Source organism: Dermacentor variabilis, chromosome 6 (genome assembly GCF_050947875.1).
Source record: "Dermacentor variabilis isolate Ectoservices chromosome 6, ASM5094787v1, whole genome shotgun sequence".
Classification (NCBI taxonomy): domain Eukaryota; kingdom Metazoa; phylum Arthropoda; class Arachnida; order Ixodida; family Ixodidae; genus Dermacentor; species Dermacentor variabilis.
The window spans coordinates 183,614,087-183,632,131 of record NC_134573.1 but is presented as its reverse complement, the minus strand read 5'-3'; the positions used below and the strand labels follow the sequence as shown (position 1 = coordinate 183,632,131).

The window sequence follows — 18,045 nt, the reverse complement described above, 5'->3', positions numbered from 1 at the left end:
TAACCCTCGCGTATAACACTGTGTCGAAGTACTTGTTTATTGTGACGGCATCAGGATGAAGTAAGTAATGAATCGAGGTTTGTAACCGCAACACTTTGCTAATGTACGCCTACATATTATTTTGTCATAACTACGCCCAATAATACCAACATTTAATTGGCACCGTTTCGCGTCTTCTACGGGTTTATCGACTACGACTTCAAAACTACAACGTAGAGTTGACAAAAAGAAAAGAAAACGGAAGCTCTCAGGTAGCTCCAATCAAAAACAAGTAGTGCAATTTTGTAAATGCGTCTGCTAGACTATCTAAAGCAGGACGACATTGTAATACAGCCACCAGTTCTATTTTGTGAATAAGTTTTTCAAAAGACGTAAACAAACTAAGAGCTCTTGGCAAGCTACCGTTAGTTACAGCAAGCTTATTCGCTTCAAACACTGTAATAGTCGTTTGCATAATTTGTGATATCCCTTTTTGATCCGGAATCACAAATTCCAGAACAACATGCTTGAATTTCTATTGTGCACATTTCGCGAATTCTTTTACAACCTGAGAGCATAAATAACAATCTCCTCCGAGGATTCCTTATATCACAACTCTTTTCATTTTTCAAGTACAGCTAATTTCTCCTAAATCGCTCGAGCAGCCTAACGAAAATATTTTGGCTTCTCACGTTTCCTTGAAGTCGGACAGCAAGGACAGCAACGCCCTCTCATTCTCGACCACAGAAGGCATGTATCTCTTATTTGAAAAAAAACATGATGAGATTTTACATGTCAAAGCCACGATGTGATTATGAGGCATGCCGTAGTAAGAGCCTTCGGACATTTGGACGATCTGGGGGTTCTTTAACGTGCACCTAAATCTAAGCACACACGTGTTGTCGCTCCATGGAAATGCGGCCGCCGAAACCGGGATTCGATCCCGCGACCTCTTGCTTAGCAGCCCAATGGCATAGCCACTGACCAACCACGGCGGGTAAATGTACCTATGAAGACCAGATGAGGGCAAAGTGAGTAAAATCGATACAAAAGGCAGTGCTGTCGAAAGTTGGTGCCTTTTGTTTTTGCGGCTCTTCCCTCGTCACATCCTCTTGCAGGCGTCGCTGTGTTCATTTTTTTTATTGCGATAAAGACTTGCCCTTAAGGCATAATTCTTGATGCGGATATGTGTATTATATGTGTGCTGTGAGGCCTGTGTTGTGTATGAATTGAAGCAGTGTTTTGTGGAATCTGTTGTCATGTATCCAGCGGTCATAGCTGGTTGTCAGACTGTAGCGGAGGCCGGCTTGCAGTAGGAGACGCGAGCGTTCCGATTTTAAACCAGTACATGTCCATATTAGGTGGTATGCATCTGCTTCCATCACAGGAACGGAGCACTATGGACACGTAGCTCCCAGTGGTAAATGTGACCAGTTCCACCTTGAGATAACAACCGGTGTAAGGGCCACCCCGGCCCGAAGCCTCCTAAGCACAACTTCCTCCGATGGTTCAGTAGTGTAAAAGTGGCATCGCTCATGATGTTTTTAACTTGGTATCCTCTTCGGGAGTTGTACTTGTACCCCCATTCTGTATGTGGGGCATTGAAGTCTCCACCCACGAGAATAGGAATTCCCGCGTACGTAGACCGCAGATGGGCTATCCACCCCAAGTTCAAACGTGTGCGCTGCGGTCTGGCGTAGAATGACACTATAATGACAGGAGTCTTCACTGGTCGTGTCAGGACCCCGACAACTTCTAGATTACCATTACACCATAGCTCCAGATCAATCACTGTGTGAGCAATATGCGATGATATATAAACTGCAGCTTTTCCCGGAGCTGAAGCCATTGTAGTTGCACGTCTATCTCTAATAGATGGGTTATGATACCCATTAAAATTAGACAGGGAGCATAGCTTATTATGCTCTTGAATAAGCAGTGCCCATACATGTAGCTTATTGTATTGAAGCTTGGTTTTAATTTCTCCTAACTTGGAGTTTAGGCCCCGACAATTCCACTGTAGAATTCCATCCTGTGACAGCTGCTGCAGAGAATTAGCCATGATGCAGGCAATTCTGAATGAGCAACGTTAGTTGAGCAAGTTTATCTAAAACTGCTGTCCAAACAGCTTGGTTGACCTGTGGTGCCGGACGGGATCCAGGCGTAACGGTGGCATTCGCAGTGGTTGATGCGTCACGTGTTGGTCCTATTTTCTGACGACGCAGAATTACCAATTCTTTATGTTTGCGTAGTCGTTCAGTCTCTCTGGCCAGTGCGTCTATCCGAGCGTCAATGTCATCATGGTCATCATCCTGTGTTCATGCGGCGCAGCTACTACCCATTGAGTGTGAATTCGGAAGAAATTGAAGGATAGGGAAAAGTTCAGAAAGGCTCCTCACACTGGCCTTTAATCCAGAGCTTCATTGGAAAGCCTGTCATTCTACGCTACACGTGATGCGCAGACGGTAATAGGCCCTAACACTGTTTACAAATTGTACAGACGTCCTCAGCGGTAGTAACGTCGTTTCAGCGAGTGGCCTTTGACTACACTTGCGGCGCTTTCTCGAGATACCGACGGATGTTATCGGCGAATGACGCGCATGTACAACGAAGGATAAGCTTGCCTGATCACATGCGCGGACTTTCATGCTGCTAACATAAAGCGTGCCAACTACAGCCAACACTTACTCTCGCAAGTGACATCCTAGAGCGCTGCTACTGCGCGCAGCAGTTAGGAGGACCGCGTCTAGCCGTGCGCGAAGAGCTATACGCTAGATCCGCCCAAGTCAACAGAGAGCCAACGAGCCATCAGGATCTAAGATGACCATTGCTTTGAAGCTTTTACAAGCCGCTTATCTGCCTCGTGCCAAGGGCGGCGGCGTTTCACGATGACGATATGCGCGCGCAGGAAGAGCGCACCGTCAAGGTTTGCCCCTCACTGAGCAAGACAGGCGTCGAGCCACAGCGGAAGCAGGTGCGGCAAAGTTCATCTGTCACCACACCGCCTGGCAGCACTTAGATGGCAGTGCAGTTTTCCACCAACAAGTGAAAATTGCCAGCAGCGTGATTCATCGGAGCAAGGTTTGTAAAAAATAATGTGTGCAGTCGCATGAGAATCATTCATTACCGCCGCCAGTGGTATGCATACGTAAAATTTATATTGCAATAATATCCAATAAATAACACTAAGATATATATTGACAGAACCTGCACGTAAAAGCAATCTGGCAGTAAGATTGATGGGCCTTGTTTTTGCCTCGTACATTCAGTATTTTCCTTCTTGCTTACGTCAGGGTGCTTGTGGAGGCCTGAATACTGTAGCAAGGCTGCAGTATTGTCTTGACGTATCTTTAGTCGGACTATAACCTGCAGCCGGCGAAATTACAGTTCAAAACAGACACAGGCAGGTCAAAAACAGTGAATAAAGAATCGGCAAGTTTGCCACCTCTAATTCCGCGCATTAAACGGCGAATCCCAAGGGTCCACAATCCAGAATTTTTCATTTTATCGTTTTGTGGAGACTGTCACGTCTAGTTGATCTGGTACAATATCACACCCCCTGACCCTTCAACTTAGAAGTTTTCTTTCTGAGGAAGCCTTATGCGCGCTCCTTTGTAGCTTCGTGGTACTTTCGGGTTTGTGATTGCATTCTGTAAACCTTTCTTCTCTCTTCACAACTTTCACTTCCCTTTTGCACTTGCCCAGAGCAGGGTAGCCAACCAAGCTCAGCCTGTTAAACCTCATTTCCTTTCATTCATCGATCTGTCTCTCTCTCTCTCAATCGAACAACATTTTTTTCTTCATAAAATTACTTCCACCCTACAAATTTCTGCGGAACCGATTTATTCAAGACTTCAAGTATCACATTTGCCTTTGAAGTAGGTATTTTTGGACTTATGGACAAAATTGTACTGTGTGTGGTCGCATTCCCATAATATATTTCTGGAGATGGCACAGGCAAACTGAGCAGGGCATTGTGTGTGCGCTACAAGCGCTGTGCAAGCCAGCGTTCTCATGCTTTAGTAAACTATATCAGAGCGCTGGTCTGAAAACACCATCCTTTTAGTGATTACGTGAATCATCAACCCGATCGACTCGCCTTGAGCCACGCCATTTTAGTCCACTGCTGCACAGAGTTGCACGCACACACCTGACGGTCGGGTACTAGTATAAATAACGTCATTCAATGGTTACCGGAATATTTCGAGCAAACATTTTTTAGAATATCAAAAGAAATTACCCAGAATATGCATGACTTTCTAAATATTATCTATATTTAACGCACATGCTAGAAAGTGCAATTTATCTATGAGTTTTAAATTGCGGAATACATTGAATCAATTTTGAACATAAAGCGCTTAACAGCTAAAAGAAACGTTGTGAGGCCAACGCAACAGAAGCGCGCAGCTGATATCGATTTTGTTGTCCATTTGTTACACAAAGTCTGTCGAACATCAGTCTAGAAAACGTTCCCGCATTAGAAGGCTGAATTCTTAAATCTAGATGAAGATTGTCGTTGCGCTTTCAACCAAGTCCGGGGCAAGTCGCGCCTGCACGTGACGGCTAACCTCAAAGCGCCGACAGTTCAGCCGCCTGGATACAGGTTGATTAGGCTGTCCTGAGCCGTAATTTTAAAGCGAAAGCTTTACTGGCCGCGAACTTGCGATTTCACCGTGGCGGTGCTCCGAGGAGGCACATGACGTCACAACGCGCGCCTCGCCGCGGATATTTCTCTCTCTATCGCTCCCTAGTCACTACTGCGCATGCGCCACTAGTAGCACCGATCCACAGGTGTTCCGCCGCTGCGCAGCGCCGCGCCTTTTCGCCGCCACCATTTGGTATGACGTCACACCGCGTTCCTCGTCGTTGCGCTCGCCTCCGCTCGCTTCGCCAGTAGTGTTCCTGTATATGCTCCCGAAGAGAGCAGAGTTGCGCATAGGTCCAGTTTATGATCCAGCTCTGCAGTGGAGCCACTCCTCGCGCGTGCAGGAGGCAAATTCCGGGTGGTGTTCCATTTGCTTTTTTGCCGGCTGGCCGCGAGCTACATGCGGCAACTGTACGCAAACGCTGAGCAAGATGACACTTTTTTACTGCAGCCTAAGCTGGAACGGTTGGCGAAGCCGGAGAGGTGCCAGCCCCCCGAAATATTTAGTTTGTGTGTACATATATACACGCGCATATACAAACACATGCACTAATGTACAGTCAACAGCAAAAGATTGCGGGATGCACGAGTGCGAAGCAAAGCAACCCTCCTCCCTTTCTAGCGGTGAACCCCTGGTGTCAAGACCGACGCCTGCAGCATGCGCGTCCCTCCAACACGGCAAGCATGCATGTTTCTGCGCTTATTCTTTGCGCGCTGGCGATATCGGAATGTATCGGATATCGCCATCTTGCGGTATGCGCCATGGCGGCTTCGACGGGCAGAACTTCGTTTATACAAGGGAAATCAATTGTCCATCTTCGTCTTGCCGGTCTCCTTCTATAGAGCGCGTCTTCTGCCACGCTCTTCCGTGGTAGCACGCACCATTCGTAAAAAGAAGGAAACAACGAAGATTGGCCATGAAAAGGTGCAGGCAGCCAGAAAAAAAAGATTACTTGTTGCGTTCGCCACCAGGCCGGCCCTATGCGTCAGAGCTCGTGATTCGACAAAAGCTGGCCACAGTGGCGCCCGCAAGTTCACGCTTCTAAACCCGTTTCACACAGTTTCGCCAGTCGAAGCCGCCACAACGCATATCGCTAGAGGGCTACCTCGCGGCTACATACGGATATCGCCGGGGGCGCGCAAGGAGGAAGCGCGGAAACATACACGCTTGCAGTCTCGGAGGGACGCGCACGCGTGCAGGCATCGGTGTCGACACCAGGGGTCACCGCTAGAAGGGGAGAAGAATCGCTTTGCCACGCGGTCGCGCATCCCGTAATCTTTTGCTGTTGTCTGTTCATATAAGGAATAGGACCCCCCTCGATTCCTCGAAATAAAATCCTGACTACGCTCGTGGCTCGAACAGCTCAAAAGTTCGCGTGCGAACGCGCATTACCTTGCAACAAAAAGCGGTGCAATGTTTTTCAGCATGAAATATGTGAAATTTTCTCGCGGAGGAGGAAGGCAAAAAATGTTTTAAAGGGTGTTTAGAAATTACTACACACACGTGTGGTAGACAATTATGTGAGAACATTTTGGCTGCGAAACGTGACGAATAATGAATGTCGTCAACAGAACTATCGTGCCTGTAATTATGTCAGTGACCGTTGACCGTCGTTCATCACTAAACGTCGTTCACATACAGCTGCACGTTTTCGATATATGCGGTGCAGATACGTAGATTTAAACGCATTTCAAATGTTCACATGCACACATCTTATGCAAAGCTTATTTTTACGATTCATACCGGAAACTTAATAGCTGCTTCGTAGCAGCAAATGCGCAAGTGGAAAAAGATTCAAGATGCACGAGCTTCTAGATCAAATTTATTTCGTACAAGGGAATGGATGAACAATGGCTGGTGGCAACAGGGAATGAGTACTGGTTCTTGGAGCCTTGGGGGGAGGGGCAGAATTCGAAGCCACTGGAAAGGCAACAAGTCATTAATAGTAAGAACAGGTTATTTTTATTGGACTAATAACATAAGACGACAAACTGGCAAAATAAATATTCACACATTGCAGACTGTAATATGACAGCAAATGTTTCTTTATCTTTTCATACTACTCAGGTTAATTTACTATAACACAGCGCTTATTAAGCGTGCAAAAATAATTTTACTTTCCTCACGTCGACTAAGGCTGACAGAACAAGCAACATATTGCGGGCGGTAAATGCTGAAGCTATCGCAGCTGTCTCACAAGCGGGAGCGCACGGTGTTTTCGCTTACTACAAAACAATGAACACAAGCACATCAATCGACTTTACATGAAAAATCAGAACGCCTACAAAAATTTTTTTTCAAAAAAGGAGCAGAGAAAAGCCAGGGTGCAGCGGGCAAACTGTACCTGCTAGTATTTGCTTTGTTCTGGACATACTTTTCTGGAGCCGCATAGTCAGAACAATCGTACGGGTAACTAAGCGAATTGAGCGAGTAGATAAGTTAACATTCTTGACGTATATGTGCAGCGCGACACAGACGTGTCGTCCTTTCTTTGTACCGCGTCTGTGTCGCGCTGCACATATAAACCAAAAATCGCAGAAGTGAACAACCTCTCATGCCAGGCGTACGCATTTCAGCGTGTACAGGAGTGTTACTCGAGATAAATGCATATTTAGTGTAAACAAGCCGAACTCATCTCTGTAAACAAGGCGAACGGACCTCGCATATCTTGGTCCCTCTCGGAGCCGGCCGGTTTCGTCCGTTCACCACGCCACCGCGTAAAAATCTTTGCCACATTTTGTGCGATTTGCGCAGTTTGGTGCGCTGTAACCCGTCATACTGGGAGAGAAGTGTCAAAATGATCTGCTTCGTAGCACTTCACCAAAGACATTAACTCAATATCCTCGAATACCGTACCTGCAACCTGGAGTCAATCGTTGCTACGCACGCTCGACGGTCCGCTGATTGCGATTTCGATGGCACTGACAGAAACGAGTCGGCGCCGTTTCCGTAACGTTGGCTTCGGAGCGCGCAGTTGATCATTTGACGTCATTTTGCACCATGTGATCGAGCTCGACAAATAGCAGTGCGAGCGGCGCCGGAAAAGTTATGCGCAACTCTGCTCCCTGCGGGAGCATATACAGGTACAGGATACAGGATATACAGGATACAGAACAGTATATACAGGATACAGGAACGCTTGTCGAAGTTAATCAACAAGCGTAAGACAGCTGACATAAGGAAGTATAATATGGGTATAATTGAACATGCTCTCAGGAACGGAGGAAGCCTAAAAGCGGTGAAGAAGAAACTACGAATTGGCAAGAATCAGATGTATGCGTTAAGAGACAAAGCCGGCAATATCATTACTAATATGGATGAGATAGTTCAAGTGGCTGAGTAGTTCTATAGGGATTTATACAGTACCAGTGGCACCCACGACGATAATGGAAGAGAGAATAGTATAGAGGAATCCGAAATCCCACAGTTAACGCCGGAAGAAGTAAAGAAAGCCTTGTGAGCTATGCAAAGGGGGAAGGCAGCTGGGGAGGATCAGGTAACAGCAGATTTGTTGAAGGATGGTGGGCAGATTGTTCTAGAGAAACTGGCCACCCTGTATACGCAATGCCTCATGATTTCGAGCGTACCAGAATCTTGGAAAAACGCTAACATAGTCCTAATCCATAGGAAAGGGGACGCCAAAGACTTGAAAAATTATAGACCGATCAGCTTACTGTCCGTTGCCTACAAAGTATTTACTAAGGTAATTTCAAATAGAATCAGGAACACCTTAGACTTCCGTCAACCAAAGAACCAGGCAGGATTCCGTAAAGGCTACTCAACAATAGACCATATTCACACTATCAATCAGGTGATAGAAAAATGTGCGGAATATAACCAACCTTTATATATAGCTTTCATTGATTACGAGAAAGCGTTTGATTCAGTCCAAACCTCAGCAGTCATGGAGGCATTGCGGAATCATGGTGTAGACGAGCCGTATGTAAAAATACTGAAAGATATTTATAGCGGCTCCACAGCCCCGTAGTACTCCATAAAAAAAGCAACAAAATTCTAATAAAGAAGGGCATCAGGCCGGGAGATGCGATCTCTCCAATGCTATTCACAGCGCGTTTACAGGAGGTATTCGGAGACCTGGATTGGGAAGAATTGGGGATAAGAGTTAATGGAGAATACCTTAGTAACTTGCGATTCGCTGATGATATTGCCTTGCTTAGTAACTCAGGAGACCAACTACAATGCATGCTCACTGACCTGTAGAGGCAAAGGCGGAGGGTGGGTCTAAAAATTAATCTGCAGAAAACTAAAGTAATGTTTAACAGTCTCGGAAGAGAACAGCAGTTTACGATAGGTAATGAGTCACTGGAAGTGGTAAGGGAATACATCTACTTAGGACAGGTAGTGACTGCGGATCCGGATCATGAGACTGAAATAATCAGAAGAATAAGAATGGGCAGGGGTGCATTTGGCAGGCATTCTCCGATTATGAACAGCAGGTTGCCATTATCCCTCAAGAGAAAAGTTTATAACCCAGCTGTGTCTTACCAGTACTCACGTACGGGGCAGAAACCTGGAGGCTTACGAAAAGGGTTCTGCTTAAATTGAGGACGACGCAACGAGCAATGGAAAGAAGAATGATAGGTGTAACGTTAAGGGATAACAGCACATTGGGTGAGGGAACAAACGCGAGTTAACGATATCTTAGTTGAAATCAGGAAAAAGAAATGGGGGGCCTGGGCAGGACACGTAATGAGGAGGGAAGATAACCGATGGTCATTAACAGTTACGGAATGGATTCCGAGGGAAGGGAAGCGTAGCAGAGGGTGGTAGAAAGTTAGGTGGGCGGATGAGATTAATAAGTTTGCAGGGACATGGCCACAATTAGTACATGACCGGGGTAGTTGGAGAAGTATGGGAGAGGCCTTTGCCCTGCAGTGGGCGTAACCAGGATGATGATGATGATGATGATGATGATGATGATGATGATGATGATGATGATGATGATGATGATGATGATGATGACACCATTCGCCAGCTGCGTCACATGCCCGATTACATGTCGGAGTATTGAAAAGGAGAACTCGCGTGCGCCGCAACCACAGTTGAGGCAGCAGTATGGACGGCGACAATTCTGATAAGCAGGAGGAGGCCTGGAATCCACATCGGAACGAGATGAAGAGGTAACGGATTGCCCAGGAAACAGACGAACCGCGCGCCGAACGACTAGCTAAACGCTAGACAACCAGACTAATCTGGACTTGCAATCAATATTAACCAAGGCTAACCATGCTATGCCTTAGCTTTCACTACGTATATCCTTGCAAAGCCGAGCTAAGCCACTGCCAATGTCTTGGAAGACAGTGGATCCCGGTGCTAATTTTCACTGACTGTTGCAATCCCCCCAGTGTTCCCAAGAAATATGCTGGAAGGTAACTAACAACGCTGTAATTTGATAGATGTGCCTCTTTTCTCTCTAGAGATTAGATTATAGGCATTTACGGGCCGAAACCACAATCTAGTTATCAGGCACACCGTAGTGGGAGCCTCCGGATTAATTTTGATCTCCTGGGGTTCCTTAACGTGCACCTAAATCTAAGTACATGGGTGTTCTTGCGTTTCGCACCCATCGAAATGCGGCCGCCGTGGCCGGGATTCGATCACACGTCCTCATGCTTAGCAACGCCACACCAAAGCCACTAAGCAACCCCGACGGGTTCTTTTCTCTGTCTTTCTCCCTCCCTCTTTTGCTCTCTCTTGTTTTTAAGCACTTGGCACTTGCAAAAGCTCTGCCACCTGCGACAACTCCTTTTTTATTTTTATCTCATTAGGAAAACATAGCAGCAGTGTAGCACCACATAAACTTCCTTCAGTGCAATTAAGCACGCAGCTGCAATGACTGCGCATAAAACTAAAAGAACGCTTAACGCGGCGCCATAAGGTAGCACACTGCTTTCATTTATTTTTTTCCCCGAAGGGAGCACTCATATGCGGTTGATTTAAGTGCTATTCAGCCTCCCAGGGAGTGCAGCGGCAATATCCTTTCGTTCAGCCTGTTCCCCGCTGTCGTGTACCCATGATGAAGGAGCATGGACCTGCTACGGGTTGTGTCTGAACAAGTTCGTGAGTTCTGGAGCAACTATTTCTGGTTTCTGGCTTGCCTCGAAACTGCGCACGGTGCCTACGAGGAGGCAAGGCGCGAGATTGTGCGCAGCAAGAGAATTGACCACAACAGGCTAGTCTTGCGGAAAGCAAAAGTTAATTCGGATGCCTCCGCCGATGGCATAATTTTCATGTATTTCATGCTGTTCAATATATGGCGCCCCGTGGACGTATGTCTGGCCATCTTCCGTCGTAACATGCAGAGTTTGATGGTATGTTTCTGCACGGCAATAAAATCAGCCTGCAATTATTTTCAAGCAACAGAAAAAAGTAAGAAAGGCACACCAGTGCAGCAAATAGAGAAAAAAATGTAAAAGAAAAGTCATTCAATTTCGAAGTCTGTTTTTGGTCACTCGGCATCAAATGACACCTTACCACTTCACTGTTCGTTGCAGTCATCCTAAAGTCTTGATTGCGTTCAGGCTGTAAGTAAAGCAACTTAATCTATGCGAATCACCAGTCCTTAAAAAAGCTGGATATAAAATAATTGCTTTGTTTATGTTTTTCTTTCTGATTCATTCTTCATTAAGCTTTCGTTTGCCGCTGTGCTGTTCTACCAGATCTTGTGGATGCGAATTAACAGTGCCTATATGACAGGTTTATTTTTCGTACGGTTCACATCATTTGCAAGATGTATTGGAGGAAACAATTCAGACTTTGCGTTAAGGCTTTGTTTGCTTTTGCAAAGCAAAATAGTGTTTGTTCATTTATTATGCTTCTTATATGATCCGGTGATCTCAGGGCTTCCTCAGAGGTTTCTCAGAGCTCACAGCACATCTCAGAGCTTTCCTCGCTGAAAGTATCTTAAACAATAAAAAATTAGAACTAGTTCTTCAAGAGCTATGAAATAGAACATTGGCGAGAATAAAAAAAAATATTTTTTGCGACTTACAGCTTAAACGTAATCTGACGTGTAAAAATCGTATCCGCCATGGAGGCTCGGTGGCTCGCGTTTGCTGCTCACCGCAATCAAGCGGCGTCGATTCGCAGCAATGGTAGCCGCATTCTGATGAGTGCAGAACAACGAAAAAAAAACTTATATCTTTCCTTAGTTGCGTTCAAGATCTTAAAATTGAGCCTCATAACTAATCCCGAGAATACAACCATGCTACCAAAGCACCTTTCGTAACCTCTGTATTGTTTTGGTTATTAAGTTCAATCTATACATCAACAATTGGTGATAACACGCCGCGGTATCATGGTCGCTATGGCGTTGCGCCGCTGAGCTCGAGGTCTCGGGTTCGATGCCGGTCGCGGCGGCTGTAGTATTTCGATGGGGGCTAAAAGCAACAGCGCTAGTTTACTTTCATATGTAGACGCACGTTAAGAAACACCAGGTGGCTCAGATTATTCCGGAGTCCCCTCTACAGTATCTCTACGAATGAGATCCGGGTGTTGGAACTTAAAACCCCAGAATTTAATTTAATTATTGCCGGTCATATAGCATGCCAGTAGAACGCAAGTTAAAAAAAACCTTCATATCAAGATTTTTACATTTCTGTTTTCCTAAGTGAGAAAAGTGGTATACATTTTTCGCAACGGTGCCTTAGTAATATAATGCTTTCAACTGCAGCCAACGGCTCTTCTGCACTCAAATAAATAATTTTCTCGGAGGAAAAAATACACAAGCAACAGCAGTTCTTCGTGGTGCACCCTTATTGTCTAAGATGAATAGCACGGCCCATCGATGCCTTTACAAAACCGGGGCAAAACAAGGGGTTACTTGCAGAAGTGATTGAACGAGCTACTCGAGTTTTATCAGTTAGAATGCGTGTTCTCGCTTTTCGAAGCTCGGAAGTGAGGCGGGCCCAACGAGCAGCGCTGAAGCCGTGTGGAAATTTGTCGCGATAATTACCCACTTATCGGTGAACTCTGTCGGTTCAGGGGCGCGAGATGATTAGCCCTCGTGTTATTCTTCCTTGCTTTTCGCCAATTTCGCAACCATCACCCCCCCCCCCCCCCCCACTGCTGCACGCAGACGGTGACCTCCTCGCACACCACAGATCAGGAGATACCGGCCTGGTTGTGACGCGCTGACCAGAGATGGCGGCATCGCTAACGACGAGGAACGGCTTTTCCGGCAGCTTCGGCGGAAATGGCGACGCCTCTACCAACGGAACAGCCTTCGTCAACAGGGCGTTCGAATCGTACGAGCGTTCTGCTAACGGCGGCACCGATGTCGCCAAGACGGTGCACCCCAGCTACGGGTCGGCCATATGGAAAGATGACTCCGAGGCCGAGAAATCAAACAGCAAGGAGAAAGCACCGGTGGGCTGCTGGGAAAAGTGCAAGCGTGACGCCTGGCTACTACCTCTGGTGCATAGCGAGTTTTGGATTTCAGCTGCCTTCTCGCTCATTCAGCCCTTCTACCCAATTCTGGTGAGTGCTTGGAAAGAGAACTATGAGAGCTGTACCTAATTCTCGTAAGAAATTTAGAGCGCAGGAAAGACGAGAGACGAAGGAAGTCACACAAACACTTTCTCGTCTTTCGTGCAACTCTTGTTTCTTACGATAATGAACTACCAACTAGCCCACATTTCTATCGTGGATGTAATATCTCAAAAGTGCAGGCTGCGCTCTGAGGAACCCCATAATATACAGAAAGCTTCATTTCGTTTCGTGTTCCACAAAGAGCTGAAAAATGTTCGTGGCTCGGACACCACCGCGCCACGTGAGCATTGGTCATTTGCAGCGACGCGTAACTAGAATAAAAAAGGAAATGCAGCGGTGCAAACAAAATACCGGCCAAGGTTAATTTAGGCTGCCTCGAACGCTTCAACACGCAAAGCATCCTCACTACTGAGGAATTTACAGGCTCCGTTACTATCATAACAAGTTTGCTGCCACCGGGAATACCGACCGCGGCATAGTGCTCGGAAGAAAGTAGACGGGTGTTTTTTTCAAAAATAATGCATCCTGGAGTGTATCCTCTAGGATCTAAGCTTCTCTTTACAGTTATTGCTTATTGGCTGCGCTAAAAAGAAGCGTATATCTCAGCTATCCTACATTCCGTAAAATTGATCTGCTTTATTTCGAAACTCAGAAAGGAATATTTATCACTGGTTGATTTTTTTGGCATGGCGAAGCTGGAACGAGAAAATATTTATAAAACACGCGTTCGAGATGTTACCAGAAAGACACTTCGAGCCCTTATCGTAGCCGTCTGATAATCTAATCTACTCGAACTGCTGTTTTATTGACTTCAACTTGCTATTTCTACTGAGGGTGTAAAACAATCGAAAAATATTTGCGATACTTCATGCATAACTCGTCTGAAAGAAAATAATAATTATCCCATGTAAGGGATGAAAGTTGCTATACACGAGCTAAAAGGAGCAGCTATTTTAAGCACATTTCACTTTCTATAAATGGGATTTCGGAGTGCTTTTGTACAGCTCCCTCTCCAATAGCGCTATGAAATGCAAAACTGCAGTCATAATGCACCTTCTTGATTTCCTCTTAAGGAATGCCAGCTGAGTTCACCGCCTAGATCTTCTATTGCAGACAAATGCAAATCAATCAACGTGACCAGAGTTTGCGTCTTTTGAGCCCCCTGCGTACTAATCTTCCGGTTGCCCGAACTCTTTATGCTTTGAAAAAATCAATTATCTAGATCTTCGCAATTTTCAGCAACAAACGCAGGCACGACATGTCATGATGTGAGGAAGCCTTCGCCTGCTGACTTGCCGCGGGAAGCAATTTCCTTAGTATAGTGCACGGGTATTGAATTTTTATTTATTTATTTATTTATTTATTCATTTATTTATTTATTTATTTATTTATTTATTTATTCATTCATTCATTCATTCATTCATTCATAGATACTGCGATCCTTTACAAGATCTTAGCAGGGTGGGAACATACAAGTACATTCATACAAACATACGGTTCAAGCAATCATACCGCAGTCTGCGGCAAGCAATCATGCCGCAAGCAATCTAGTTGTTCAAAACTCATTTTTTTATCCCCAGCGGCCTCTTTCACTAGGTTGACGGGTGCAGTAAGAATGTCATTCTTTCTCTTTCTTCCAGTGTATTTTGTTCATTATACAGTCATCACCATTCACTACCGCAGAGAGACACTCGAATGAGCGACCAATAACAGATGCCAATATGCTCCGACATTCTAATCGCCAATGGTCGGTATCAGCTTTTGTTAGCGCAACCATCTTCTGTTACCATGACTTGCTACTCCTTCCAAGATGTCGCTTACTTTGTAATCTCTCTTCTCTTTTTTTTGTCTTTTTAATGTCGCTAACCCCTGTTTTCACTCTTTCCGTGCGCATCAATAAGTCACATAACGTTTTGGCCGATTGTCCTGCATCTTGGCATCTGCATTCTTTTGACTAAGGTGAATGTAGAGAAGTGGAAAGTGAGGGAGGGAAGGCGGCACGAGGAGGACAAATATTTCAATGAAACTAAGCACAACGGCATCCTATGAACTAGACCACATCCTCACTAGACAGAAGAAAAATAAAGAGCCCATAGGCTGTTCACTTTAGAAACTGTTCGATATCTTTCGAACGGCGAAATATAAATAGCCTGATGTCAACAAAATAAAACTATTCAGCTTTGGTAATCTCTTTGAGAAAGTGAGAAAATAATTGTCTCTACCCGTGAGTCGATACCGCACGCGGACGCACAGTGTGCACAGGCGTGTTTCTGCGACCCAGTAGCCGGATTCTTTTTTTGTTTTGTTTTTTTTTTGTGATTTTGTCGTGGACGTCTGCACAGCACTTTTGCTTTCTTACAACGTTCACTTAAACTATATTTTCAAGCATATGTTCTTACTGACATCCAAAAAATAAATATTTATTGCCCTTGAACGATAACATGATTTTTAAAAGATAGCACAAAACAACATATGGCGCGGACGGTACGATGGAGCGATTTTTACTGCAATTCCTTTTCCTTTTCATGCTTTGTCATTGCCTGAGCTACAGCTCCGTCTTTCATCGTGTCAAAAAACTAAGAATTGTGATGTGAACAATCCTTGCCATTATGTTTCATGCATCGCGAATTTTCATTGAGCTTACGTTTATATCTGCCCAAGTTCGCTTAGCTCTTTCTTTACCATTAACCGTGTTACGAGAGAAATGGCCTGATGATAGTGCGTCTGTTAGCTGTTCCTGTAGTACAGAGCAATCATGCAATAAGTTCGACACCGGAAAGCAGATTTTTTACGGAAAACAAACGCCAAGGTCTGACACGGCACATATTGTAAACCAGCAAGCTTTCCGTCTATAACAGACACGCAGGAAGAAAGACTTCAACAAGGTCAGCTCAAAAGATGAAAAACTATCCCTTATGTCTATTATCAGCAAACTCAACTTTGTGGGAGTAATTCGGTGTGATTTGTAAGCTATTTATCTCAGCCGAGTAAACAAACAGCACAGACATTCTACGCTATCTTCACCGACTTATCGATGTCATTTTGCCAGTGTTTTCTTCTTTTTCTGAAGTTGCAAAGAATACAGTGAGAACAGTCATCCAGCGACTTTCTTCACCTTTTTTGCTTTGTCCAAAATCCTCCGCAAGCGTATTTTCGGCATCGATCTTAGCTAACGTACGTACAACACTTCCTGTAATAAACCGCAAACGTTCTAGCTCTCGACAAAGAAATTACGAAGCAGCTGTTCCTGCAGAAGTCACTACTAATCGTAGGCTAATATACGCTAGTTTTTCTCCCACAGTTACGTTGGCTCTAATCGTCACTGACTCACGGAATGTTGCAAACGACGCATGTCGCAATGCCTACGTAGCACTCGCCTCGTCATCTTGATAGTGGGCAACGCCCCTCGCATACATGCTTGCGCTCAGTGAGATAAACGACTTGCAGCCCAACTCGGGCTTCTCTGGGCATACCACTCCTGCGCGTGTCCTAAAACCTTAACACGGGAAATTTTTATCATGAGGACGGGAAGTAATGAATCCTCAGGAGGTTCTGTATGGTTCACCCACGAAGCGTACGATGATATATTTGGTTCTCGTGTTGTTGCGGACATTGTCTTTTTTTGTGTATACATTTTTAACTGAATCCTCTTAGTTGTGAGTCGACGCTTTCGTTGTTTTTGACTTCCTTGTACGCGTCTATTACGACTTTCGCGTTTTTTTATCTGTGTGATTAATTCCTACCAGCTAGCCTATCTCTGTCTTGATGCAGAAAAATGTGCATGGCCTGCCTATCAGGTTACTGTCAACACAGTCCAAACTCTGTACTTTGAGCGGCTCCTACGTAGAGATGACCTGGCCTGCTTTCGCCAGCCCCACGACTGGTTTAAAGCCGTCTTTAATCTTGCTTCAGTAATTTCTTAATGTTGATTTCTTTAAAGATTCTCTTTTGGTATTGTGCTGCGACAATAATTGGCGTGGCTGCACAATGGCAGGCACTTTTTGAGCACAGCAGGATCAGAAAGCGTAAATTAATGACCCTGCAAAACTTCACGTTGCAAGTTCCTCATTCGTGCATGGGCGGTACGTTTTGTAAAGTTCGAGCTTCGACAACCTTGTTTTAACAATTACGCTTCGACATGCACACTCCGTGTGGTTCATCTTATTATAAGCGTAAGATGAGAGTAAGACGATGAATACGTGGGCTTAAAAGGCATACATATAGTTAGAAGAACCGCAGGTAAGCAAAATATATTCCATCTTGCCGACCAGCTATATGTCCATGCGTGCGATAGATTCAACAAGCAAACTTAAGCATCTGCTAATCATTCATTTTATAAGTGTAAGAAATTAAGATGCGGTGGACTTACGTACACGACTTGTCTTAGAATTTATCATCACGGGTGTTCAGTAAGTGATTGTTTCCTAAAAACAAGCGCTTTCTTTATCAAAACCGCAGTTGGTCAGGTGTTTGGGGAGAGATCCAGTAGTTTAATTAAAATCACTTTCTCTTTCACGTTTGCGAATCCAGCCCAAGCTATTACTCCATCACCTCTCTTATGTCTCATTTTAATCATTCCACGTCAGCGACACTATGTCGGAGACACCGTGCATGTGCCCGAACCAAGGTGATATGCGCGACCACGATTCTGCGGCTGTATCTACATGTTGGTCGTGTTGCGGCTTATCTTATCGGTGTTATTATGCTGGCCGTATAATGCAATCTCCTGCCTGCATGGCTACTGGCTAGTCATCCGCGTTCTTGGTAAGGGTCGCGGTGGGGGTCGTGACGTTGTAAAGTGTCTGTGTGGCTACGCTATCTTACGGGCGGTAACGCACACATTCCGCGATATGCTCTAGCCTTCTGGCCGCTTCGGGTTGACAGCTTCATTCATTCGTGGAACTTCGAG

The 18,045-nt window shown here is 45.2% G+C and overlaps 1 protein-coding gene across 5 annotated transcripts in view; it reads left to right on the top strand.

Annotated features, from left to right (window-relative positions):
• Positions 1 to 18,045, top strand: part of LOC142585930 (MFS-type transporter SLC18B1-like) — a 63,671-nt gene that overhangs the window by 13,798 nt on the left and 31,828 nt on the right. For 2 of the 5 annotated variants that reach the window (XM_075697040.1, XM_075697041.1), the window contains 2 exons: positions 2,888 to 3,060; positions 12,724 to 13,124. In XM_075697040.1, the coding sequence (XP_075553155.1) occupies positions 12,789 to 13,124 (336 nt within the window). In that variant the 5' untranslated portion in view covers positions 2,888 to 3,060; positions 12,724 to 12,788. Of the gene's footprint in view, positions 1 to 2,887; positions 3,061 to 10,597; positions 10,707 to 12,723; positions 13,125 to 18,045 lie in introns of those variants that run through there. The other 3 variants (XM_075697039.1, XM_075697043.1, XM_075697042.1) reach the window with 2 other exon arrangements.